The 25124-nt window shown below is 43.1% G+C and overlaps 2 protein-coding genes across 6 annotated transcripts in view; one reads left to right on the forward strand and one right to left on the reverse strand.

Moving 5' to 3' along the window:
• The window catches only part of Dcaf17 (DDB1 and CUL4 associated factor 17), a 28677-nt gene extending 15095 nt beyond the window's left edge, over positions 1 to 13582 (reverse strand). For 4 of the 5 annotated variants that reach the window (XR_007832907.1, XM_051166545.1, XM_051166544.1 and 1 more), the window contains exons 1-5: positions 13233 to 13582; positions 12793 to 12896; positions 7240 to 7330; positions 3660 to 3796; positions 1924 to 2002 (exon numbers count right to left, since the gene is read on the reverse strand). Coding sequence is in view for 4 of the 5 variants with exons in the window: in XM_051166545.1 (XP_051022502.1) it covers positions 1924 to 2002; positions 3660 to 3796; positions 7240 to 7330; positions 12793 to 12896; positions 13233 to 13358 (537 nt within the window). In the remaining variant the exon portion in view is untranslated. Of the gene's footprint in view, positions 1 to 1923; positions 2003 to 3659; positions 3797 to 7239; positions 7331 to 12792; positions 12897 to 13176 lie in introns of all 5 variants that reach the window. The other variant, XM_051166546.1, reaches the window with a different exon arrangement.
• A 208-nt stretch (positions 13583 to 13790) lies between these two features.
• The window catches only part of Mettl8 (methyltransferase 8, methylcytidine), an 81204-nt gene continuing 69870 nt past the window's right edge, over positions 13791 to 25124 (forward strand). The window contains exon 1 of the mRNA XM_051166525.1: positions 13791 to 14004. The gene's annotated coding sequence lies outside the window, so the exon portion shown is untranslated. The remainder of the gene's footprint in view (positions 14005 to 25124) is intronic.

Here is a 25124-nt window from a genome sequence, read left to right on the forward strand (position 1 = left end):
AGACATACTTTTACTAATCTCAGATCTATGTTCCTAAACCTAAGGGCAGGTGTAATTTGTATGTCCTGCCCAAGAACTACTGCTTGTTGGCTAGAGATTGTGGGAACAGTCTTGAATGCAGAAATGCTCACAAGACTTAATAACATTATCAGGTAATAAATAACCTTCGTACATAGCACCCGCACAGCTAGACTGTTCTTTAGGTAGCACATTAGACCAGACATGTCTAGAATTCTCCTGAAATGTTGTGTTACTTTGTTATAGTTTTTTTGGTTTTTTGAGACAGGGTTTCTCTGTGTAGCATTGGCTGTTCTGGTCTCACTTTGTAGACCAGGCTGTCCCTCAAACTCACAGGGAGCGATCTACTTGCCTTTGCTGGGATTAAAGGCGTGCACTACCACAGCTGGTCTACAGTCTTTCACTTTTAGAAACTTTCCTTTACCAAAGCACAAAGCAACACGATGTGTGTGAAAATAAAGCAATAGACAGTATTCCTTTTCTTGGGCTGGCCACTTCAGAATTATGAGGAAAAGGCCAAAGATATCCCAATAAAACTATGATTGGGCAAGATGCAGGAAATATTTATAAATAACCATCATTAAAAGTAAGTTTAGATCTGGAGAAATGGCTCAGTGGTTACGTGTTCGATCCCTGGAACTCAGAGGGTAGAAGAGAACTGATTCCTCCATCTGTCCTCTGTCCTCCTCTACAAGTGCCCCAGCCCCACATGTATAAATAAGTGTAACTTGACAGTTGTTTAATGATGTTTAAAAAGCTAACCAAGAGCTTATTTGGCTCAGTGGCGCACACAGAGACAAAGAAGGCAAAGGAAAGAAGAACAAGAGGCCGAGGGCGAAGGAACGTGCTGGAGGTGATAAGGGAACACCTACCTGATGTGGTTATTCAAACAAGGTACAAAAACAAAAGCCAAAAAAACAAAGACGATCCACTTAATTTGTTAAAAGGCTCCTAAGCCAGGTACAGTAGCACATGCTCACAATCCCATTTGTCAGGCTGAGGCAGGAGGATCTCAGTTTGAAGATAGCCTAGACCACACAGTCAGACTTTGTCTCAAAAGCCAAACCAAAACATTAAATACCCCAAACAAAAAGGTACCCCAGAATTCTAATTACCTAACAGTCAATGTGACAGGAAAAAAAATTTAAGCTATGTTTTAAACACAAGGGGGAACGCGAATACAGATCTTGCCAAAAGCAAACAGAAAATAGTTGCTTCTTCTTATAGTTGTTTTTCATATGTCCTATCCTGAGATAAGAATGGAAAACCTCTGAGGGGAAAAAAATCTGTATTTTATAAAATGTTCCATAAATATTTCCTAAGTGGTTCCTTACCAACAGAAATAAGTTTCCTGATAGGTAGTTCTAGGCTTTATAAAGTCTAGTAAATTCTGGGTGACAGTTTTTTTTAAAAAAACAGGGTCTCGGGCTGGAGAGATGGCTCAGCGGTTAAGAGCACTGCCTGCTCTTTGAAAGGACCCGGGTTCAATTCCCAGCACCCATATGTCAGCTTACAACTGTCTGTAAGATCTGACACCCTCACAGCAACTCACATAAATTAAAATTAAATTTAAAAAATTAAAATTCTGAATGTAAATAAATATATTTCAAAAACAAAAACAAAACAGGGTCTCACTATGCAGCCCCGGCTGGCGTGGATCTCAGAGAGCCTCCTGCCTCTGCAAAATGCTGGGGTTAAGAGCCTGCACCTGGGGCATGTAGCTCAGCACTAGAGCACTGTCATGCACGCATGGTTCAATCCCCAGTCCCCCAAATAAACACATATCAAATAGAGAAGCCCATTTGAGCAGTCCGCTTCAAATTTAAACAGTACTCTCCCAACACCAAGGCCACTAGCTTCCACAAGTGGGCCAATCCCAAGGACACAATGTTCAACGCTGCAGACCTGGCGAGCCGCCACCGGGCCTTTGTTCTGAGCCGACTTGACTGCAATGACCTCCTGAGGAGTGTCCCAGCTCAGGTACCTTTTGAAAGAACAAAGAGGAGTTGAAAGTTTGAGATCAGTCCCTATACTGAAAATCAACACATTATACTTTATTTGCTTATTTTGGGCAAAAATTATTATTTGCTTATAATTATCTTTATAATTAAGATATTTTAACTTAATCTATAAAAGAAAAGTACTATATTTTAAATGGCTTTAACTTTTCCTCTAGATTCTCATATGATACATCTCTACTTAAATTTTAATTCTTCTAGAGTCTTAAATCATTCTTTTCTAATTAAAAAAAAATTTTTTTTGAGACTAGCCTCATGTAGCCCAAGCTGGCCTGGAACTTGGTATGTCACTGAGGATAACTTTGAAAGCCAGATCTTCCTGGCTCAGCTTTCTAAGTTTTGGGGGATTAAGAGCATCTGCTGCCATGCCAGTTAAAAACTGATTCTGAGGAGGGTGTTGAGATGGCTCGGTGGTTAAGAACACGTGTTGCTGATGCAGAGGATCCAGGCTCAGTTTCCAGCCCCCACATGGTGGCTCACAACCATCCATAACTTCAGTCCCAGGAGACCCAATGCCCTCTTCTCATCTCCATGGGAACCGCGCACACGCTACATACAAATACACATGCAGGCAGAACACCCACAAAAAAATAAATAAAATGAATGCATCTATAAAAACATTTTTAACGTAAGAGCATTCACCCCTTAGACTGGGCAGAACCAGGGCTGGGGTACCGCTTACTGGGAGAGTGCTAGGCCTGCGCGAACAAACCTGGCTTCAACACCAGCACAGAATAAACTGGGTGCGATGGGGGATGCCTGCAGTCCCAGCACTTGGAGGGAATAGGCAGGAGTTCAAGATCAGTTTCAGAGCCAGTCCCCAAACAAACCACACAAACAAAACCTGCCCCCCCAGACACACACACACACGAATCATTTCCAATTTATATTTATTTATTTATTTATTTTGGTTTGGTTTTCAAGACTGGGTTTCTCTGTATAGCCCTGGCCATCCTGGAATTCACTTTGTAGACTAGGCTGGCCTCAAACTCAGAGATCCATCTGCTTCTGCCTCTGCTGTGATTAAAGACGTGCACCACTACACCCGTTTCCAATTTAAAATGGGAGCTACAAAAAGTATTTAAAAATATTACTTTTACAAATTGCATACTCACATTCATTCTAAAATTTCTATTGACTATAATAGTTAAAACTGCATATCTTAGATTGTACTAGAATGGAGAACCCATGAGCCATCTACCTCTAACTAGTGCATAAAGGCTAATTACTCATTGGGAATACAAAGATAAATAATATAGGCCAGTGCCCCAGAGCTTCAAATAGAGCAAGGTGGGGGAACAAAGAGAGTAGTTTATACAAACTGGGATCATAAATATACCAGGAAAACCAGGACAGAGGGTAGGACTAAGGAGGCGCTTACAATGTCCTGGGCTATAGGTCTCAATTTTTTGTTGTTGTTGTTTGTTTGTTTTTAGAGACAGGGCTTCTCTGTATAGCGGTGGCTGTCTTGGACTCACCTTGAAGTCCAGGCTAGCCTCTAACTCACAGCATTCCGCCTGCCTCTGCCTCCCAAGTGTTAGGATTAAAGGCATGCGCCACCATGCCTGGCCAGGTCTCAAAATTTTAAAACAAACTTTTAAATAATAATCTCATAGTTAGTACCTGAACTTGCAATAGGAAGCAAGGTATATTTTCTCCAGGATTTCCCCTGTAGTTGCTGATATACGAAGCAGCCAATTATGAGCAGTCAGTGCTATGAGTGAGGACTTATAGTCTGATGGGTCAGGAAGTATTTCTCCCTAAAAAAAAAAAAAAAAAAGGTAAAAACAAAGCACTTGGCTATGAACAATCTCAGTACTCTATGTCCAAAAAACCATCTAGTGCACAAATAAAAAAGGCAAGGAAAGACATGACTGCAGGTTGTTATTTTAACTATTTTAACCATGTTTTAAATGCTTTTAAAATGTATCATTATTATTGTGTACAAATGGGTGCACCAGCCACAGTGCACATGTGGAGATCAGAGGACAGCTAGGTGGACCCAGTTTTCTCCTTCCGCTTGTTTGTTTGAGACAGGGTGTCAGCATGTAGCCCTGGCTGGCCTGGAACTACCCATGTAGACCATGATGGCCTCATACTCAGAGGGCGCCTGCTTCCGCCTCCTGCGAGCTGAGACTGAAGGTGCGTGGCACCATGCCCAGCTCTCCTCCCACCTTTATGGGGTCCTGGGGCTCAAACTCAGGTTCTCTGCTTGCATCACCCGGAGCAAGCGCCTTTAACCATTGAGCCATCCGACCGGCCCAGTCTGCTGCCGAAGGGAAAGAGGAGCAAACCGTGGGTGTTCCAGTAGTAAAGCTTAGAATTGAGAAGTTGAAACAAATGTGTCATTAGGTAAAACACTATCAGGAGAGAAGAGGCCATGGCCTCTGCGCAAGCTACCGAGCTGTCTTCCCTTGCAAATTCCAGGGCAACAACTGTTTCTTTTAGTTTGCTTGGTTTTGTTAATTTCTGTTGTTTCTTAGGCAGTCCCTGTATAGTGCAGAGTGACTGTGAACTAGTCCTCCCACATCCATGCTGATGGTGCAGTATTTAAATACACTAACTGCTTATTTTAATTCATAGGCAATGACATGAATGCTTTAAAACTACAACTCATGCATCATTTCAAGTAGGTCTTAAGGCTGTATCTACTATTCCTACTTAGTCCAATGAAGAGACATTTGAAACAAGTATATATTATAGAGTGGAACTATTTTCTTAAACTGAAAGTGGCATTTCATACATTATCTCAGACACAAAACAAAATAGAGTGCTAATTTAAAAGTTAGTTTTGCATTCATATATTAGTACAGTGTTCCTCTGAGTTCTTCATAAAAAATCCATGTCACCACAAATAAAAACAAAGTCATTGCAATGTTTACGGAATGAAAGTAGGAATTAGGTTAACTTTATTTTTCCAGGACTGCTCTATATTTTGGGTGTTTGAATTGGTAAATTCAAACTTTCTCAATTAAGAAACCTATCATCTCTCTAATCCTCCTCCAGAAAAATAGATTAAAAGGTTTTAAATTGTTTAAGGCACAATTATTTACAGTTTTCAACTAAAGAAGAAGAAAACAGGCTTCCAACTTTCTAATTCTTAAAAAGGAGGCTTCTATGCAAAGAGAGTAATTATGGGGGGGTGACAATTTTAAAAAATTACAGCTTTATGGAAAAACAACAGCCTGGAAAAAATTTAACATTAAGTTCAGAATATTGCTGCTGTGGCTTAGACAGTACTTTGGGTTACAGACTGGGAGCGCTCTTCTCTTCAAGAGCGACTGACAAGTCTCTCACGGATGTGATTAATTCGCTGCAGCGCTTCCTAAGAGAACTTCTTAGAAATGATGCTGTGGAAACTTAAAACAAGAGAACTCTCAGAGAAGGGCCGTAACTCAAACAAGAGAACTCTCAGAGAAGGGCCGTGATTAAAAAGAATTTGTAAGTTTGACAATCATTGTGCTTGCTAGCATTATTAGAAGCAGTGGTATTAAAGACTGAGGGGGAATTTATAAATATCCTTGTTTAATCTTTAGAAGTTTCAATGTTCTCTTTTTATTTTTTCCCCAGACCAATTCTTCCTAGCTTTCTGTATCTGAATGCTAGCATCTCAAGGAAACAGTGTCCTGAAAACTGCAGGCCAGGGCAAATGCTAGCCTAATGGGATGACTTTTGCTACTGTAGTTTTAAATTTTATACAATTATTTTCTAACTACATTCACAGATGGAATTCATAAGAATCTACTTTCAAAGATCTATATAATATTTGTTTACAAGAATTTATTTCAGTATAGGAGTGGAATGATCACAAATACTAGGAATGATTATAAACTACTTCATATTATAAAGCTTTTCATCAGTTTCTAACTTTATAAAATTTACAAATTATTTCTAATTTAAAATTTTTCATAATAAACTGACTATAGTGGTGCAGGCCTACAATCCCAGCACTCAGGGGGATGGAGTCGAAGTTTAAGCTCATCCTCAGCTACAGATCAAGTCCTTTTTTTTTTTTTTTTTTTTTTGAGACAGGGTTTCTCTGTGTATCCTTGGCTGTCCTGGGCTCACTTTGTAGACCAGGCTGGCCTCGAACTCACAGCAATCCACCTGCCTCTGCCTCCCGAGTGCTGGGATTAAAGGCGTGCGCCACCACACCCAGCTACAGATCAAGTCTTAAGCTAACCTGGGCTCATACAAGAGCCTGTTCAAAATAAATGAATTCCAAATACTGATTTTTAAGAAATTACCTGTGCATGGGAGGTAAGGAAGACAACTACCCTACTTACCCTCCGTGGGCCCTGGTGAGTGGATGCAGCTTATCAGGCTTGGCAGTGAGCACATTACCTGCTGAGCTACCTTTCCAGCTTGGAATGACGATGTTTTTAAAGATAACTTGGTAAGGATACTGAAAAGACACATTCTCTTCTTGGTTTTTCTAAAGATCTGGGAATCACAATCATTTTTTAATTTTATCCTTTAAGTAATACACTAACACCGACTAGTTCTTTTAAGCTAAAATGCTTTAAAGTCCATCATGGAAGAAGGGGCAGAAAGGCTGCGGAAGCCAGCTGGCCAGCACATCTGCTGTGTTTTCTATATGTCAGGCGCTGCACACATGAGATCTCAACAATGCTGCTGCCTAAAAAAGACCTGCACAAGGACAACACTAGCGGACATCTGGAAATCTCATAAAGCCCCACCCTAAATGAAGGGCTACAGGCAATTAATGGCTGCTAAGAGAGGGAAAGTCAGCCCCCGTGTCAGGGACTACTCCTGACAGGGTATCCAATCCGGAGTCAGCCCTAAACACAAATGCATATGAGTTAACTGTAAATGGACTCAGCAGGTTCTGTTTATGCACTGTGTGTGTGTGTGCGTGTGCGTGTGCGCGCGCGCCTGTGCGCACATGTGTGTGCATGTGTATGTGCGCCTGTGCGCGAGTGTGTGTGCGTGTGTGTGTGTGTGTGTGTGCGTGTGCACGTGTGCGTGTACCATAATCAAGAAGAGGACATGAAGTTGAGAAGGAATGTGTATAGAGGAACGTGGAAGGAAATCAAACGGGGAGGAAGTGGGGCAGAGATTATATAAATACAGTACTCACGCATGACATTTTTTTTTTAATGAAATAAAAGTAAAATTACACACACAAACATTTAAGTGTGTGGGGAGCTTTGAAAATCAATGCTCTAGAAAGAAATCTCACCACTGGGCATTCCCATAATAAAGCATCCTCAATTTTTTCTGATTTGGAACATTTTGGCATTTCATAAAGTTTTCTTGGCTCTGATGCAACACTGGGGAAAAAGAAAAAAAGAAAAAAGAAAAAAAGCATTATTATAAGTTTTAAACTAAAGCAGTCTTTGCTCAGATCTGAAACATTTCTTTCACATGTCTGTAGCCCCAGATTCCAACTTTCTACTATTTACTGTTCTGTTTTTTTCTGATCACAAATTCATAATACATAAACATAGGGAAAAAAATCTAAAAGAAATAAAATAAACTAGTTTATAACAGGGTCCAGAGAGGGGGCTCAGCAGCAGACAGCACTTGCTACTCTTCCCGAGGGCTCAAGTGTGGTTTCCAGCACCTACATCAGGAAGCTCACAACTGTCCGTGATTCCAGTTCCAAGGCATATGATGCTCCTGGCCCCTGCAAGTACCTTCACTAACACATGCATGTGCACACAGGCACATACACATAACTAAAATTAGTAAAAATATTTAACATAGTTTGTACTATGAAGAGGAATTTAAATTCAGAATATGGCTGTGCTGGCAAGAGATCACATTCAAAGACCTTCTAGGTCTATATGATCCCACTGCGGTACATATACACTTTCAATCCTAGGAGACAGAGGCAAGCACATCTGAGTTCATGGACAGCCTTATATAGAGCAAATTTCAGGTAAAGAAAAGCTTAGGTCCAGGTGTGGTGATGCATGCCTTGAGCCCCAATCAATGAAAGTAAAGTTAGTTTACTGAAGGAAGCACACATGTTTGAAAGTGATGTCTAATTGAGTGGAAGACAAAGTGACATCAGAGAAAGATTTGACAGAATAGAATACTCTCAACTCTCACAAGAAGAGAGGGAAAGGGAAGCCACTTAAGTGAGCAGCACAGAGGATGAGGGAGAGAGGAGGCAGTTTTACAGAGAGAGGCTGAAGAGAGAACAAGCTAGTCACAGGTGAAGACAGAGTGAGCCAGAGGATGAGGAGGAACCAGAAGATTGGAGCAGATTACCAAAAATAGTCTGAGGCCAACCTGAGCAATCCAGTCAGAAGTTGAGAGTAGCCAGTTGAATCACTCAGCTTAGAGAGGAGTTTGAGCCAGAACAGCTGAGTTGAACCAGCCAGTCAGAGTTCAGAAAGTACAAGACAGGGTGAGCATATTCAGCAGTGAGTCTCAGAGGCTGAAAGCATTCTAGGACTAGATTAGATTGTATGGAGGCCAGAAGCCTCCAGAGCCAGGCCTAGGCTAATCAGGTGAATAAAAATTACGTTTACGATACTACAATAAAACCCCTTAAACACACACACACACACACACACACACACACACACACACACACACACACAGACACTTTGGCTTACCTTCCATTTTTCCTTATGTAAATGGAGTTACCTGGACTTTGCTTTACAAAATAGCATTATATTGAATTCTTAATTAAATTCTTAAACATTTACTGTAAATGTCTGTTGAATCCAGTGAGTTCATTCTATTGCTCTGATACTTAATAATATATAGCTTTTTTAAAAGGCCCTATTATGTGTTGGCTAGTTTTATGTCAACTTCACACAAGCTAGAGTCACCAGAGAGAAAAACATCAATTAGGAAATGTCTCTAAGATCAGGCTGTAGGAAAGCCTATAGGGTATCGTTGTGGGTGGTACCATGCATAGGCTGCTGGTTCTGGGTTCTATATGAAAGTAGGATGAGCAAGTCAGTAAGCAACATTTCTCTACCTTAGTTCCTGCCTCCAGGTTCCGGTCCTGACTTTCTTCAGGGATGAACAGTGATGTGGGAACATAACCCAAACAAACCTTTTCCTCCCCAACTTTCTTTGGTCATGGTGTTTCATAACCACAAAACAGCCCTGACTAAAGACACATTAGTCGAAATGAGCATTTGTGGATACAAAAGGAAACACGTTTTAATGTATATTTTATTCCTTTCAGAAATACTAAATATGTACCTATTTCCACTGTCCTTGAACATTGTATCTTCCAGCAACTTCAAGGCTAGCCTTTGAAACATTTGTGGTGTTGTGTCAGGCTCCAGGCTCTATACCCAGCACTACACTCATGCAGTCCCTACTGGGAAAGCAAACATTCTATCCTTGATGTTTACTTTCAAAACAGTATTGTTATGGTGCTAAGGCTGTTCTCAAGCAGTCCTTGCCTCAGTTTCCCTGGGCTGGGGCTATAGCCAGCCAGTCTCTCTTTCTCTGAGTACCACTGAGATGTGCCCATAGATGTTTTCTTTTTTACTGATAAACTCCAAAGTTCAACAACTACTGTGAAGAGAAGCAATTTTGGGGATGACATTTTATTCACCTCTGATATTCTCCCAGTAACTCAAAGGTTTAAATCAAACTGAATATCACAGGAGTGAAAGCAATCTCATGTGGGTACCTGTGGGTACAACATTCAACAGCATGATGAAGAACACCTGTATTATTTATCACTAAGACAGTAATCAATGGCATTTACTCTGACTGAACTTTTTAAAATAAAAACAACTGTGTCCAATATGGGAAAGCAATGTGCTGGGTATTAACTGGGACCTCAGTCACTGTTAATACTGCAAGGTATGATGATGGGCAAGCATCATGAACATGTAAGAGACTGTCCAGATCTCTAGAGCTAGAACCAGAGGCTTATAGACACTGTTTCAGAAAAACTGATGAGTGCAGTGGTGCACGCCTTTGATCCCAGCACTGGGGAGGCAGAGGCAGGCAATCTCTGAGTTCAAGGCCAGTCTGGTCTACAAAGTGAGCCCAGGACAGCCAAGGCTACACAGAGAAACCCTGTCTTGAACAACAAACAAAACAAAACAAAACAAAAAAGTCTTTGGCTGATTTTATAAAAGCACGTGAAGAAGCATTTGTTCAAGAAAACCTTGGGCTGAGCACAGTGGTGCACACCTGTAATCCCAGCACTCTGGGATGCAGAGGCAGGTGGATCGCTGTGAATTTGAGGCCAGCCTGGTTTACAAAGCGAGTCCAGGACAGCCAAGGCTACACAGAGAAACCCTGTCTCAGGAAAAAAAGAGACAGAGAGAGAGAAAAATGGAGGGAGGGAGAGAGGGGGACAGGGAGAGGGAGAGGGAGGGAAAGGGAGAGGAGGAGGGGGAGGGGGAGGGGGGGAGAGAGAGAGAGAGAGAGAGAGAGAGAGAGAGAGAGAGAGAGAGAGAGAGAGAGCACAAGATGGTATCATAGCTCTAAACTGTTATGACCAATAACCCCAGGATCCTTCCCTCTGCTGCTCTGACTCAGAAGACACTATTTTCATCCAGCCCTAGTCATGTTGTGTTGGGGCTGAGTCCTTTGTTAGTGTGGTTGAAAATTGGGGTTTCTTTGTGCCCAGGCCCCATGGAGGCTCTACTTTTGGTGTTAGAGCATATAAGAACAGGGCTCTGACTACACTTCTTCTTTGTATGGTCCATACTGGCCTTATCTTTCTTTCCTGAGCTGAGTATTCTGTAGAGGAATCTTAATTCAGAACATAGCTGTTCTGGCAAGAGATCACATCCAAAGACCTTCTAGGGTCTCCATGATCTGGCTAGAACACAAACACGCCTTTAATCCAGGAGACAAAGGCAAACAGATCTGAATTCAAGGCCAGTCTGGTATAGAGCAAGTATCAGGTAAAGAATAGCTTGGGTCCGCCGTCCAATGAGGGTAAAGTTAGTTTGTAGAAGGAAGCACCCATGTTTGAAAGTGATGTCTAATTGAGCAGCAGAGAAGAAGAAGAAGAAGAAAAAGAAGAAGAAGAAGAAGGAGGAGGAGGAGGAGGGAAGAAGAGAAGAAGAAGAAGGAGAAGGAGAAGAAGAAAGACAAATCAGAGAAAGACTTGACAGAATAGGATACACCCAACTCTCACGAGAAGAGAGAGGAAAGGGAAGCTACTTAAGGGGCGATGCAGAGGAGGTAGTTTTACCCGGAGAGTTTGAATGAAAGAACAAGCTAAACTCAGGTAAAGACAGAACGAACGCAAGCCAGAGAATGAGGAGCCAGAAGACTAGAGCAGATTGCCAGAGTTAGCTTGAGGCAAGCAGAGCAATTCAGAGGCCGAGAGAGAAGCCAAATTGAATTAAGTCTTCTGGGAGAGGAGTTTGAGGCAGAACAGCTGAGTTAGGCCAGCCAGCCCAGAGCTCAGTAAGACAAGAAACGGTGAGCTTATCAAGCAGTAAGTCTCAGAGGCTAAAAACATTTTAGGCCTAAGCTTCCAGGACTAGGCCTAGGTGAGCAACAGGCAAATAAAAGCTCCTTTTACAGTAGTCCCTCCACCTGAACTACTCAGCTTTTACTATTAGGGAGGTCAGTCGCTCCAACTCCTGTGACCATCTCTATAGAGTTGGCTTGAAGAATCCTAATAAACTAACTCTGCAACAGCTATGGAGAAGTTCAAGTGTATGTGCATTCTATAAAGCATTGGAAATTACATCCAAGGGAAAAATGGAGAGACATGGATAAAAACAACTTTTATTTGCCTGAACTGAATGTCATCTCCAAAGCTTACTGCCTCCTTCTGCTAACCTAGGCCTGGTCCTGGAAGCTTCTAGCCTCCATACAATCTAATCCAGGCCTGGAATGTTGTCAGCCTCTGAGACTTAGTGCTGAATAAGCTCACCTTTTCTAGTTCTTTCTGAGCTCTGGCTGGCTGGTTCAACCCAGCTGTTGTGGTTCAAACCCCTCCCCACGATGACTGATTCCACCTGGCTTCTCTCTCGGTTTCTCACTGAACTGCTCTGCTTGGCCTCAAACTAACTGCAACCATCTGTTCTAATTTCTGGCTCCTTCTGGCTTTACCTGGGTGCAGCCTGTTCTCTCTGTAAAAGTGCTTCATGTCCCTTTCCTTCTCTGTGCTGCTCCCTTTCCTCTCTCAGATCCTCCTCTGATTCGTCGCCTTTCCTGCCACTCAATTAGATGTCACTTTCAAACATGGGTTCTTCCACAAACTAACTTTACCTGCATTGTTTGGGAGGAAAGGCACGTACCACCACGGATGTTTAGAATATGCCTTAAGATAGTTGCCAACGTAAAGGAAAGAGAGGCAACTCAATTTCTTCATCTAGGTAACAGGCATGGAAGCATCAATTCGGCCTGTAGACGAGGCTAACTATTAAATATTATGTGTCTATAAATACTATATATTTGTTTGAATATTTTTCTCTCTTGGAAAAAAAATAAGTACTTCTAAGACACAATACAAATGCCTGCCTCCTAAGCAACATCTAATTATATCATAACCTATATTCTCCATTCTGGTCTTTTAAATGTTATAAAACAGCAAATGGTGCTGAGCAACGTATTCTTTTGCCAGTGCTATAATTTTGTGTGAAATCAGTATTTACAAAAATGAAACCTGCAACTTTAGATTTAACGAGGTTTTAAAATCACACGCATTTTCCATCTAGTTTTATTATGGACTCTTTTTTTCATCTTTCTATTTCACTAAGCACTAAATAAGCCACGTGGTTCTATAAAAACTACAGCCAGGTGAATTACAGGGGGAAAAAAATTACCAAGAATTTACCTGCTGACACAGCACCGGTAATTGTCAAAATATATTCTTCCCCTCTCATAGGCTATAGGTGACTTGGAATGAGTTGTCCAAACATTCTTAAACTTAGTACTCTCCTGAAAGATACAAAGAATTTCAGTTTAGGAACCATTTTAGGTGGTAGTGTAAATCCACAGTTTTAAAGTACATTGTTGTTTCGTGTTTCTCCCTCTGCCATACGTGTTGGTTGAACTGATGCCAAACTTGCAAATCGATTGTTTGCAGGAAGGCAAAAGACGCTTTTTAAAACTAAGGCCACGAGGTGGACCGATGAGTACCCATTTGCTAGCACCCTATTTGCAGGGCACGAATGCCCCTCCCCACTTATGACCCTCAAAGGGGAATCAGAGCGCGGACAAAACTTCACCCCGGCAGGAGGTTGGACCCCAGGCACACTCTAAGGCGGGCGTCACCTGGCACACCAGCGCCCGCAGGATGCCCAGGTTCGTCCTCTGCACCACGCCCGCGTCGCGTGCGAAGAAGCCCAGAGCCCGGCGACTCAGCCTTTGGCACACATTGGCCTTCGGGGTCCGGCCCATGGAGGCTCCGGGTCCGCAGGGGCGCGCCCCTCACTTCCGCAAAGTGTGTGGGGGGGGGGGCAACTGCCACCTACGAACCTCAAGGGATGGCTGACGCGGAAGGCCCGCACTGGACGCTAGGGACAGAGACTAAGAGCTAGCGCCACAGGGGTTTGGCGGAAAGAAACAGAACCAACGGCGCCTCCCTGGCCTTTCCTTTGGCTCTCGGGATTGCCGCTGCACCTCGCCGCCCGCCGTAGCCACGCCCTCTTCCGGAAATGTAGTTCCCACGGCCTTTTTGTAGTTTTTTTTTTTCCTGCATCCCCGACCCCCCTCGTTCTTTTTTCAGAACTACAATTTCCATTAGGCAAAGCGAGAACATGCCCCGCCCCGCCGCGCCCCGCCCCTCCCACACCCCTTCCCTCTCCTGGCCCTGATAGGCTGAGCCGTAGGGTTGCGCAGTGGGTCGGGTCGCCTTCCGGGCTGCAGTCGGCTAGCGGGGCAGACCCTGGGGGGCGCTGTGCAGCCGCCTCGTGGTGTTGCTTCATCTGTGTCCTGCCCCCGCGCCCAGGAAGCAGTCCTTTTCCACTCTGGTGCGGGGACGCCTGTCAGCCCCTTCTTTGGCCCTGCGAGGCTCTGGCCACGTGTCCAGTGGGACTCTCCAAAGGTACGCCCCGTGGCTTTCCCTCAGCCGCACGTGGGACCTTGTGGATTAGGGTGACTAAAACATTTGGTTGAATACACACTTTGCTTTTGCATTGTAATTAGTGGTGAAAGATGCTGGTTTTCCCAACAAAGTAGGATTGAGTTTCTCTTTCCCAGAGGCCCGCCCTTGTGTGGCCAGTGGGGAACCCTGGCTGGTTTTGTGGTAACTGCTCTGTTTTCCTCCTATTTTCTTTTTCCTTATAGGGAATAAAATATGAAATTATTGCATTCTTATTGGACTGCCTAAGACAATCCAGGTTGACTCCCCTAAGTAAAAACTAACATCCTCTGTTTAACTAGCTCTGCCTGTGTGTTCTAAATTCCCAGCACACTAAAGATTTTTAATAACTGTACCAAATGCGACCTGTTACCTCATTGTAAACCCCTCTAGTTTGATGTCTTGCATCGCACCAGCTTTCTGATTGACAGAAGTACAATTCCGGATGAATGTGCTGGGTCAAAATGTAACTGCTTTTTTTTTTTTTTTTTTTTTTTTAAGTTGAGGGGGGGCTGGATTTTTACCAGGTCTGGCTCCCCACCCCCCAACCCCCCCACCCCAATATTTCATGACTTGGTTATAGCAGAGAGTGGAGTGCTTTGTATATTTTTAGAATGCTCTACAATAGTTAATTTGGTCATTCATGAATGCAGCTGTCGCTGAGAAAACTGGGGACCCAGAAAAAAGTATAGCTGGATTTTCCTTTGGCTGAAGCAAAATGCAAATCATTCCTGAATTCATCACTTCTCTTTCTTCTCTCTGCAGCTCTTATCTTCCTGTGCTCTCCCACCATGGCCGAGCTTTTATATCCATCCGTGCTGACTTTGTCACATCACTTTAAAAACACGATAGTCGAGCATTACCACAGAAACAGCAACCGATAGCGGGCGCATTGTGAGTGCACCCTCCACTCCTTCGCCTCCCCATATAAAGTGCCTGCAGTGAGGTCTTCACAGCTGGATGTGGACCACCCCTCAGACATGGGCATCGCCCTCATTTGCTGTTGCATTATAATGGTGCTGTCTTTCTTGCCTTGGAGCCAAGTCCCCTCGTTCTACCAGATCCAACTGCTTGTCCTTTGGGGATGCTGCAAGCTTGAGAAGTCTAATTAGCCATTTCTCTTTTACTTGCGTTCTTAACTAGTGTGGTACTTGAAGACCAGTTACCTCTAAAGGTTTTTCAGGTCTTCCTGAGTGGCATCTAGCGTGGCCCCCACATCATCATAGTAAATGGTTTCTTTCATCATTTTTGACAGGCAGCAGACTGGGGCTGCATAATGTGCACAGCCTGAGCAGCCCCCCACTCTTTCTCGCCCAGCGTTCTGGAATGTTTCCTTCCCTGTGGTCTTTATCTTACCACCGAGCTCCCCAGCGAGAATCAGTAGACTGTCTCTGCCTCTCCCACAACCAAGTCCTTTTGATTCTGTTTCTGTCCAGTCTTATCATCTAAGCAGTTTTGTGCGTTCCCGTTTTCTTCAGATCACGTTATTAATTAGCCTTCTAGTTGTTCTTTCTGCCTGGGTTTCGATACTTTCAATCCCAACCCGCCGCAGTTTTTGTGAAGTGATTTTACTAATGCACAAAGCTGTCACATCACTCTTAGTAGCTCATAGTCACCCACTGCAGAATGTCTCAAACCGGAACCCTACCCAAGATCTTCCATTGTTAAAAGTATTTTTAGTCTGTTAAGTATATGCAAATGTAACAGTATATATAAAGTCCTGTATGCAACTGTAATAACCAGGCATTTGTAAGCTAATGAATCAGAACTATATGAGCTGTAAGTTCATGTGAATGTTTACTCCTTGTGATCATTGATACCATTTTGCTAGACTTTAAAAATTCCAAAAGCCAGCCGGGCGTGGTGGTCCACGCCTTTAATCCCAGCACTCGGGAGGCAGAGGCAGGCGGATCACTCTGAGTTCGAGGCCAGCCTGGTCTACAAAGCTAGTCCAGGACAGCCAGGGCTACACAGAGAAACCCTGTCTCGAAAAAAAAAAAAAATCCAAAAGCCAGTCAGTCTGTCCTGTCCTTCATGGTACACATTTCTTACACTGACACCTATACATATTTTTCTAGTGTTACAGGTTACTCGGTGCCTCCTTCAATCTTTATTTAAGCCACCTGGAAACTTTCCCTTGCTCACTGTGCCTTGACTTTATTTGACCTTCAGTGGCCAACAACATTTATATACGTTAAGTGTCTTAGTTACTTTTCTTCTGCTGTAATGAAACACCGTGACCAAAAGCAACTTGGGTAGGAAGGGGTTTATTTAGCTTATATGTCCTGAATCACCCTTCACTGAGGGAAGGCAAGGCAAGGACTCAAACCCCAGCATGAGCTGATGCAGAAGCCATGGAGGAATGCTGCTTGCTGGCTTGCTCCTCTTGGATTGCCTCGCCTGCTTTCTTATAGAACCCAGGACCACCAGCCTCAGTGGGCTGGGCCCTCCTCTACCTATCACTAATTAAGAAAATGATCTGGCTGATGTGATCTAGAGAGAGAGAAATAAAGCCAGGTGTGGTGGCCCAAGCTTTTAACCCTAGCACTGCTGGAAGGCAGAGGCAGGCAGATCTCTGTGAGTTCGAGGCCAGCCTGGTCTACAAAGCAAGTCCAGGACAGCCAAGGCTACACAGAGATACCCTGTCTCGGGAAAACAAAAACAAAAACAAAAACAAAATTATCTGCAGGCCTGCTTGCCTACAGCCTAATGCTGCAACTCTTTAATACAGTTCCTCATGTTGTGGTCCCCCAACTATAAAATTATTTTTGTTGCTACTTCATAGCTGTTGTTTTGCTACTGTTATGAATCATAATGTAAGTCTCTGTGTTTTCCAGTGGTCTTAGGCGACACCTGTAAAAAGATCGGTCGATCACAACACGAAGGTTGAGAACAGCTGTTGTGGAGATATTTTTCTCAATTAAGGTTTACTCCTCTCAGATGATTCTAGTTTCTGTCAAGTTGGTATGAGACCAGCCAGGACTTTTTCCTTACTCTGCGTTTATGGAGAATGTACAGCTTGTTGCATAGTGCACCCCTAGACCCTAATGTGGGGCCCAAAACCCTAGACGCCACTAAAAGGTGGTCATCTGCCTGATCCTGACTGTGTTTTTCTTAAAAGCCTTCTTTCTTTTTTTAAGGTTTGTTGTTGTTGTTGGTTTTTGTTTTTGTTTTTTAATCAAGTTGAAAATGAAGGTTTCTCTTTCAGGCCACAGTCAGGAGGTTACGTGTTCAGATCCCTCAGGGTCCATCGAGAGTGGATCAGAGCCCTTAGTGTCCTGTACAGGACATGGCGTTACCACTGCTCCGTCCGCAACCTCACCTCTCCACTATCCTCCACGTCTGTTCCTGTCCTAATGTCTGTCCGCTTGCTCAAGCTTTTCTACTTGCGATCTTCCTTAGCGCTCCCTTTCTTCCTTTTAGCTATTAGACTCTTCCCAGGTGACATAGTTCTGCTGTCCCTGATCCATCCAGCTGAGCAGCCCTGAGTGCGCCTCCCTGTCACACTGCATATGTTCCGGGCACTATACTGGGCTAACCTGGGCAGAAAAGTGAGCTGTAATATTGTGCGGCCTCTTTAGCGCACTACTTAAACTAGGGTGACTGCATATGTGTGTTAAATGAGTGAACGAATGTCGCAAAAGCCAATGTGTAGAACCTGTGATCAGCAGCTAAGGGCTTTTAGTGTGAATGAAGGCTTAGCCTCTTCTTATTCTTTCAATCAATAGGAAACTACAGTAGAAATGAGAAGCACAAATCCCTAGGAAGTCTGCTTTTAAAGCATGTATTTTTTTTAGCCAGTTATGGTGCTGCACACGTTTAGTGCCAGCACTGAGGAGACAGAGGCAGGTGGATCTCTAAGAGTTTGAAGCCAGCCTGGTCTACATAGTGAGTTCCCAGACAGCTAAAGCTACATAGTAAGACCTTGTCTAAAGAAAAATAGAAGTGGGCATTTTTTTCATATGTAGAATGTTGAAGTTATTTTTAAAACAGTGCTTGTTTCCTTTAGCTTATTATTTCTTAATCCAGCTATCAAACACATAATTGAGACTCTTATATTTGTGTAAAATTAAGCTTCACAACACAATCTCGAGCAGTTTATGTCTGTTCTTAACCCTCTCTGTTATTTTGTCTTGCTCCCAGCAAACAGCCCAGCTATATTTGCATTTTGTAGCTTTTCTTGGCTCCAGCTCCTTCCTCCTGACTTTCCTTGGACCTCTACCCATGGCTGAATCCCCTGGCTGAAGGTCCTACCTAACTCCTCCTCCCCTGGCTGGCAGGAAGTCCAGTCCTATTCTTTCCCCTTGCTCATCGATTGGCTGTAAGTGGCTTTATTTATCAAGGGGACAACTGGGGAGCAGAGTTTACACAACATTTAGACAGGAAATTCTCACAACAAAGCTTGTTGTGATATGGGGTATACAGAAATCAGCATATGAATTACACAATAACCCTCTGCCAACAGTAGAAGGTGAAATAGTATTAACAGATACAACTTACAATTACAGATTCTCAAGTTCAGGGAATAAAATAAATGCTGTTTCTTTTTTAACCCCCATTTTTTATTTTATGTTATCAAAACACTTACATCTTGCCATGATATTTTAAGGACAAGAAAACATACAAATTTGGAAATTAGTAAAATGCTTTCTTTTTATATGAATACTTAAAGAAAGGTGATTTGGCTAAATAGTTAAGCACTCAGGTATAAGAATATTTGTTCAGAAGCAAAATTTGAAGCAACTCAACAGTTATTGTCATCTGCCTGGGCCGGGACCTGTTTTGGCATAGTGACTGTGACAGGAGGGGCCAGCTAGAGTGATTCTCAACCTGTGGGTCACAATCCTTTTGGGTATCAGACATCCCTTTCACAGGGTTGCATACCAGATATCCTGCATATCAAATATTTACATTATGATTCATAGCAATAGCAAAATTCATTTATGAAGAAGCAATGAAAGAATTTTGTGCTTGGGGCAGGGGGTCACCACACCACACCACAAGGAGCTATCTCAAAGGGCCGCAGCATCAGGAAGGTTGCAAACCAGGGAGCTAGGTGGTACTTAGTGTTGTATCTCATCATTATTGGTTGAAAACATAGATTTCCAGGTAATGGGAACCACTGTAAGGAAGTAAAACTGGGAGCTCCAGATTAGCCAGAATGGTCCGAGAAGGCTTCTCTAAAGGAGGAGTGTTCAAGCTGAGCCTCACACGATGAGGGGAGCCGCTCTACAAAGGTCTCAGGAAAGAGGGCATGGTGGTTCATGCTTGTAATCCCAGCACGCAAGAGCTTGAGGCAGGAGGGTCCGTGTGAGTTTGAGGCTAGCCTGGACTACAGAGTGGCAGTGTGAGACCCTGCCTCAAACAAAGGCACGCATCCAGGCAAAGGGATGCTCGATTTCAGGATTCTTGAGGTGTGTAACAACCAAGTCGGCTTGTTCTAAATGTCCAGAAAGCTGGGGCGGCTCTTTTGTATACAGAAGGGAGATTAAACTTAGAGCCATTGGCGGGGGCCAAGGCATGGCCAGCCTTTCAGGGTGAAGGAAGGCATTTGGCTTTATCGTTTTGTGGCAGAAAGCTGCAAGAGGCTTTGAGGAGGGGGGTAGCATGATCTAGTTTGTTTCAATAACGTCAGTTTGGCCCTAGTGTGGAGAATGCACTGGTAGGCGCCATTCTTAAACTGGATTCCCACTGTTATATGGGGGTCATGAGAAACTTGGCAATAGTAAAAGGTTTCTGAATGCACAACCAAGAATTAATTCAAAAAAAAATCAAATGTGTGATGAATCTGACAGGTTTCTGGGAGTGCTTGCCTATGTTACTGCCTCATTTCTGCACACACAGGGTACACGCTTCACACTGCACAACACGCTTCTTATTGTATGCTGTGTAAGCTGTTGTGTGCTATGGATTGCAGCATTTTTACTATCTGTTGAAGTGAATCAAAAGGCTGTTAATGTTTACTATTAATTGCCAGCCATTATTGCAGCAGTTACTATTTAACCCACTACCATATCAATAAAAGACACAGACACCTGTTAGGTTTGTAATGTGCCCTAAGCTCTGGGGCTGGGCAGAAGCCCCTCCCCTAAGCTATCTTATACCTCCCAGCCCCACATCCCATGCCAGCTGCTCTAGTCATCCCTAGCTGGGCTATTCCTCATCCAGCATCCCATAAATTCTTGCACGTGCTTCTCGTCTGAGCCGTCTCTCTCATCGCCGATCCTCAGAGCAGGCACCTCCCAGCCACGTGGTTCCTCTTTGCTCTAACTTGTGGCAGTCTCTTCCTTCCTCCTCTCCTCCTCCCTCTCTACCTCTCCTGTGACCCTCTGTCTTCCATGCCTGAGAAACTTGGCCCTGCCTGCCTCACGTTCGCCCTGCCCAGGTGTCGGCATTTGTTCAGCCAATCAGGGATAATTCGGAGGCAAGGTTACACAGCATCACTTTGGTATACTTGAGGGTTTGCTTGTAAAAGACAGCATCCTAGCAGAAGAGCGTGTACAGACGCTAACAGCATGGTCTGGTGCTTGGTATTTGATTGTTAATTCTTTTGCATAATGGTTTAAATATGGAAAACAAAGACTTTTTGTATTTCCCTACCATCATTCCTCAGCATGTGAGGACCAAATTAGTATATCTTTAGATTATACGGTGCCAGGATGTTTGATTTGAAACTTGCTGTTTGGGTTGCAGACTTGAGTTTCATAAATAAGTTGTGAAATGAAATTTTGGCTTGTGATTAGGACAGAATTTCCAACAATATCTGAAATGGCCCTAAATATGCCTCCTGCCAGTTTGTAACTAGGTATTTATGCAAAGTGGTATTCTCAGCTTTGATAATTATAAAATCTGTATCAACCCTGAAAAAGCTTTGAAGAATTTCTACATCTTATGATTTCACTCAGCCAAGATTTAATTCTTACTAATTTATTTACGTGTGTAGTTTGTGGGTCAGCTCGGTGTGTGTGTGTGTGTGTGTGTGTGTGTGTGTGTGTGTGTGTGTGTGTACACATGCGTGTGGAGACCAGAGGTTGATTCTGGAGGTCTTCCTTGATTTCTCTCTGACTTCCCTTTGAGGCAGGGTCTCTCACTGAGCCCTCTGCTCACTGGTTACCTGTGACAATCTGTCTATCTCTGCTGGTACTTTGCCGGATACAGGTATGCACAACCACACTCTGCACTTTTTATGCGGGTGTTAGGGATCCACACTCGGGTCTTTATGCTTGCACAGTGCTCATGGTGCCATCTCCCTAGCACTGAGACTTAGATATTTTTATAAAAATGGACTGGGCTGGGCAGGACACGGTGGTACATGACTTTAATTTCACTATTCTTTGGGAGGTAGGACTCTGTGAGTTCTAGGCTAGTTAGGGCTATACAGTGAGGTCTAGTCTTGAAAACACACAAATGCAAGTATACCTATATCATTAGTATAAAAATATTTCATCTTCAATAAAATTGATTTTCATTAATTTTTAAAATAACAAGTCTCGCTGGGTGCGGTGGTGCACACCTTTAATCCTGGCTCAGTTGGTTGGGTGCTTGGTGTATATGTGTAATATCCTGAGGTGGTTTGTTACTCTACAAAAAAGCAGCTTTTAACTTAAATCAGGAAAAAAAAAAAAAAAATATATATATATATATATATATATATATATATATATATATATATATATATATATATAAATATTCTATAGTGTTAAAACTTGGTGACTCTTTGGTTTTTTGGGGGGGCTTGTTTCTTTGTTCATTTGTTTGTTTTTTCATTTTTAAATTTATTTTTATTTTATGTGCATTGGTGTTTTGCCTGCATGTATGTCTGTGTGAAGGTGTCAAATGTTGGAGTTACAGACAGTTGTGAGCTGCCATGTGGGTGCTGGGAATTGAACCCAGGTCTTTCGGAAGAGCTGAGCCATCTCTCCAGCCCCCTTGTTTGTTTTTCAAGACAGGATTTCTCTATGTAGCTTTGGGTGTTCTGGTCTTGTTCTGTAGACCAGGCTGGCCTCGAACTCAGAGGTCTACCTGCCTCTTTGAGTGCTGGGATTAAAGATGTGTGCCACCACACACAGCAACTTTGTGATTCTTGTTTGAGAAGCCCTTAACTTGATGTCACAAAGGGTTTTGTTTGTTTGTTTGTTTTTGGTAAGAACTTTAAGTCAGGAGGCAGAGGTAGACAGATCTCAGTGAGTTTAAAGCCAGCCTGGTCTATATAGTGCGTTTCCAGGACATCCAAGGCTACACAGAAAGAACCATGTTTTTTTAACTCACCCCCCCAAAAAAAACCTTTTAAAATGTGTCTTTTCCGTTTAAGTCTTTAATTAAGTGTGGAAATGATGTGAATTACTGATCTATTTTGTTTTTGTTTTTTTTGTTTTTTTCCTATTCAAGTAGCCACTTGTCCCAGAAACGTTTATTGAGTAGTTAGTCCTCTTTTCTGTGTAGATGTGCAGGGTTAGCCCTGTCATACATCAAGTGACATGTGTGGTGGCTTTGTCTGTCTTGTGTTGCTATAACAAAATATCTGAGGCTGGGTGTTCAAGGAGTTTAATTCCTATGCCTGGAGGCTGGAAGTCCCACGACTGAGTGGCTGACTGTGTGTGAGTTCTTGGGAAGGCTCCCCTGGCTGGGTCATAGCATGGTCAATGGCATCATGGTGGGGACTATATATAAGGACCATTGGACCCACATGCGATATAAGTAATGACATAGAGGCTTGTTAATTTTTAAAACTTAGGCGTTTCAGCTGGGTAGACTCTCAGCTGGCCTAACCTTATTTATCCTGGCACTGTGTCTGGGCACAGTGCCAAGTCTGTACCTCTCTGCTCCTGTTCACGACCTTCACTCCCCACCCTACTCCCACCCCCCACCCCACCCCACCCCTGCCGCCGCCGCCATGTCTGTTGGTGATTCTCCTGCCTCTGATTTTTTTTCTCCCAGAGTCCCTTTCTCTGCCCAAAAGTTCTGCCTTTCCCTTCCTGGCCAGCTATTGGCCGTCAGCTCTTTATTAAATTAAGCCATTCAGAAATAATTCTAGATTGCCTTGGCAGATGAGGAAGAAACAAATATTTAGAAAATATGAGACCAGTGATAGGCCATAGATGTCTGCTGGTACAGAGTGCAGGCAAACAATGCAAAGGCCATTAAGGCTCTTGTGAAGCCTAAGGCTAGTAAGCCCAAGATGCCAAAGGACCCCAGCCACAAACTCAGCCTGCTTGCTGACATCACTTATCCCAAGCTTGGGAAGCAGATTCGAAGCTACATGGCCAAGGGTCGTAGGCCCAGCCAACCAAAACCCAAGGTTCAAACCAAGGCAGAGGCCGCAGCTCCAGCTAAGGCCCAGGCTTCAGCCCCAGCTCAGGCTCCCAAAGGTGCCCAGGCCCCTGAGAAGGCCCCATAGGAAAAGCTTTTGTCAATGTGAAGACAGATGGACTGGTGTGACACACTTACTACACACTATTTACAGATGACCAGTGTCCTTCCTATCCTATTTTTACAAATAAACCTGAGGCAAGATCTGTCTTTGTTTTTGATTTTGTTTTTCTTTTAATTGAATATACAGAGACACACCTTCACACAGTATACCCCAACAGGGAGATCGTTTGGTGACAAGTAGCCAGAGACACTCAGGAGCTGTCTTTGCTCTTCTCCTAAGAACCAGGAACTGGCTGAGTGCTGGTGAACTCAGTGCCTTCAGCAGTCTACGCAGCTTCCTTTCATTAGACGCTGTTCTTAAAGGTTCTGCCACCTTTGAGCAGTTCACACTAGGGACCAGTTTCTCATGCATGAGCCTTTGGGAGCCACACATGAACCAGATGTAAGCCATGGCACATGGTCGGGTCTGTTTCCAGTCTCTGTTCCGTTCTGTTTTTCTCTCTCTGAGCTGGTAGCTGACTAATTATTATAGTCAGTTTTGTAACAATGCTTGACAGCTGGTGGGGCAAGGCTTATAACTCAGAAATATCTTTTTTTTTCTTTTTTCTTGTTTTGTTGTTGTTGTTGTTGTTACTATTTGTACTTTTCGTTTGAAACCATTTAAGTTCCACAGAAAACTTCACTAAAACTTAAAAAATAGATTTTTAAAAAATGTGTATGAATGCTTTGCCTCTGTATATGTATGTATGTGCACACATGTATGCCTGGTGCCCTCTGAGGTAAGACGAAAGCATTGGATGCCCCAGGATGGAGTTATAGACACTTGTGAGCTGCCATATGGGCCCTAGAAACTGAACCCAGGTCCTCTGCAAGAACAGCGAGCACTCTGAACTGCTGAGCATCTCGCCAGCCCCTCATTGGGATTTTGACTGGGATGACATTATAATATCAAACTAGAGAGCATGGATAGCCTACCCATTTTAAATTATTCTATAAACAGTCTCCCCTCATTTCTTTAGATCTTTAGTTTCTTTGAAGTTTGATAATTTTTCCCTCAAGGACTGAGCTATTTTGCATCTTCATAAAAAGCACATATTTTAAAGAAATGTTATAAATCATATATATGTGTGTGTACATATATATGTATATATGCACATATATATGTATGTATGTATGTATATTTGTGTGCTTTGCTTTCTTGAAACAGGAACTCATTATGAAGCTCCTGGGGCTCAAACTTAATCTCCAGCCAACGCCTCCCCATGTTGAGTTTACAGGCATGTACTACCATGCCAGCCTAAAATTTATAGTTTTTAATTTGATCAAATTTTTGTTTTATTCCATAATATATTTACTAGGGGCATGGAATGGGCTTACCATGATATATGTGTGGAGTTTCCAGGGAGTGCTGTCTCCTTCCACTATGTGGGCCCCGAGTATCATACTCTGATCATCAGGCTTGGTGACCAATGCTCTCTCTACCTGCTGCGCCATCTTGCTGGCCTGATTGGATTTTTTAATATTACACTTTTTGCAAGTAGATAAACATGCTTATGTCCTCTTTAGATCGAGCAGCCTTCCCAGACTTTAGTTGTAATACTCATCACCCATGGGCATCAGGAGTCTGGTTTTTCGGGTTTTCTTTTTTGTTTTTTTCTTCAGGCAGACAGATTGTTGCTAATCCCTTAGGGAACTGTGAGTTTTGTTACTTC

Source organism: Acomys russatus, chromosome 24 (genome assembly GCF_903995435.1).
Source record: "Acomys russatus chromosome 24, mAcoRus1.1, whole genome shotgun sequence".
In the NCBI taxonomy this organism is placed as follows: Eukaryota; Metazoa; Chordata; class Mammalia; order Rodentia; family Muridae; genus Acomys; species Acomys russatus.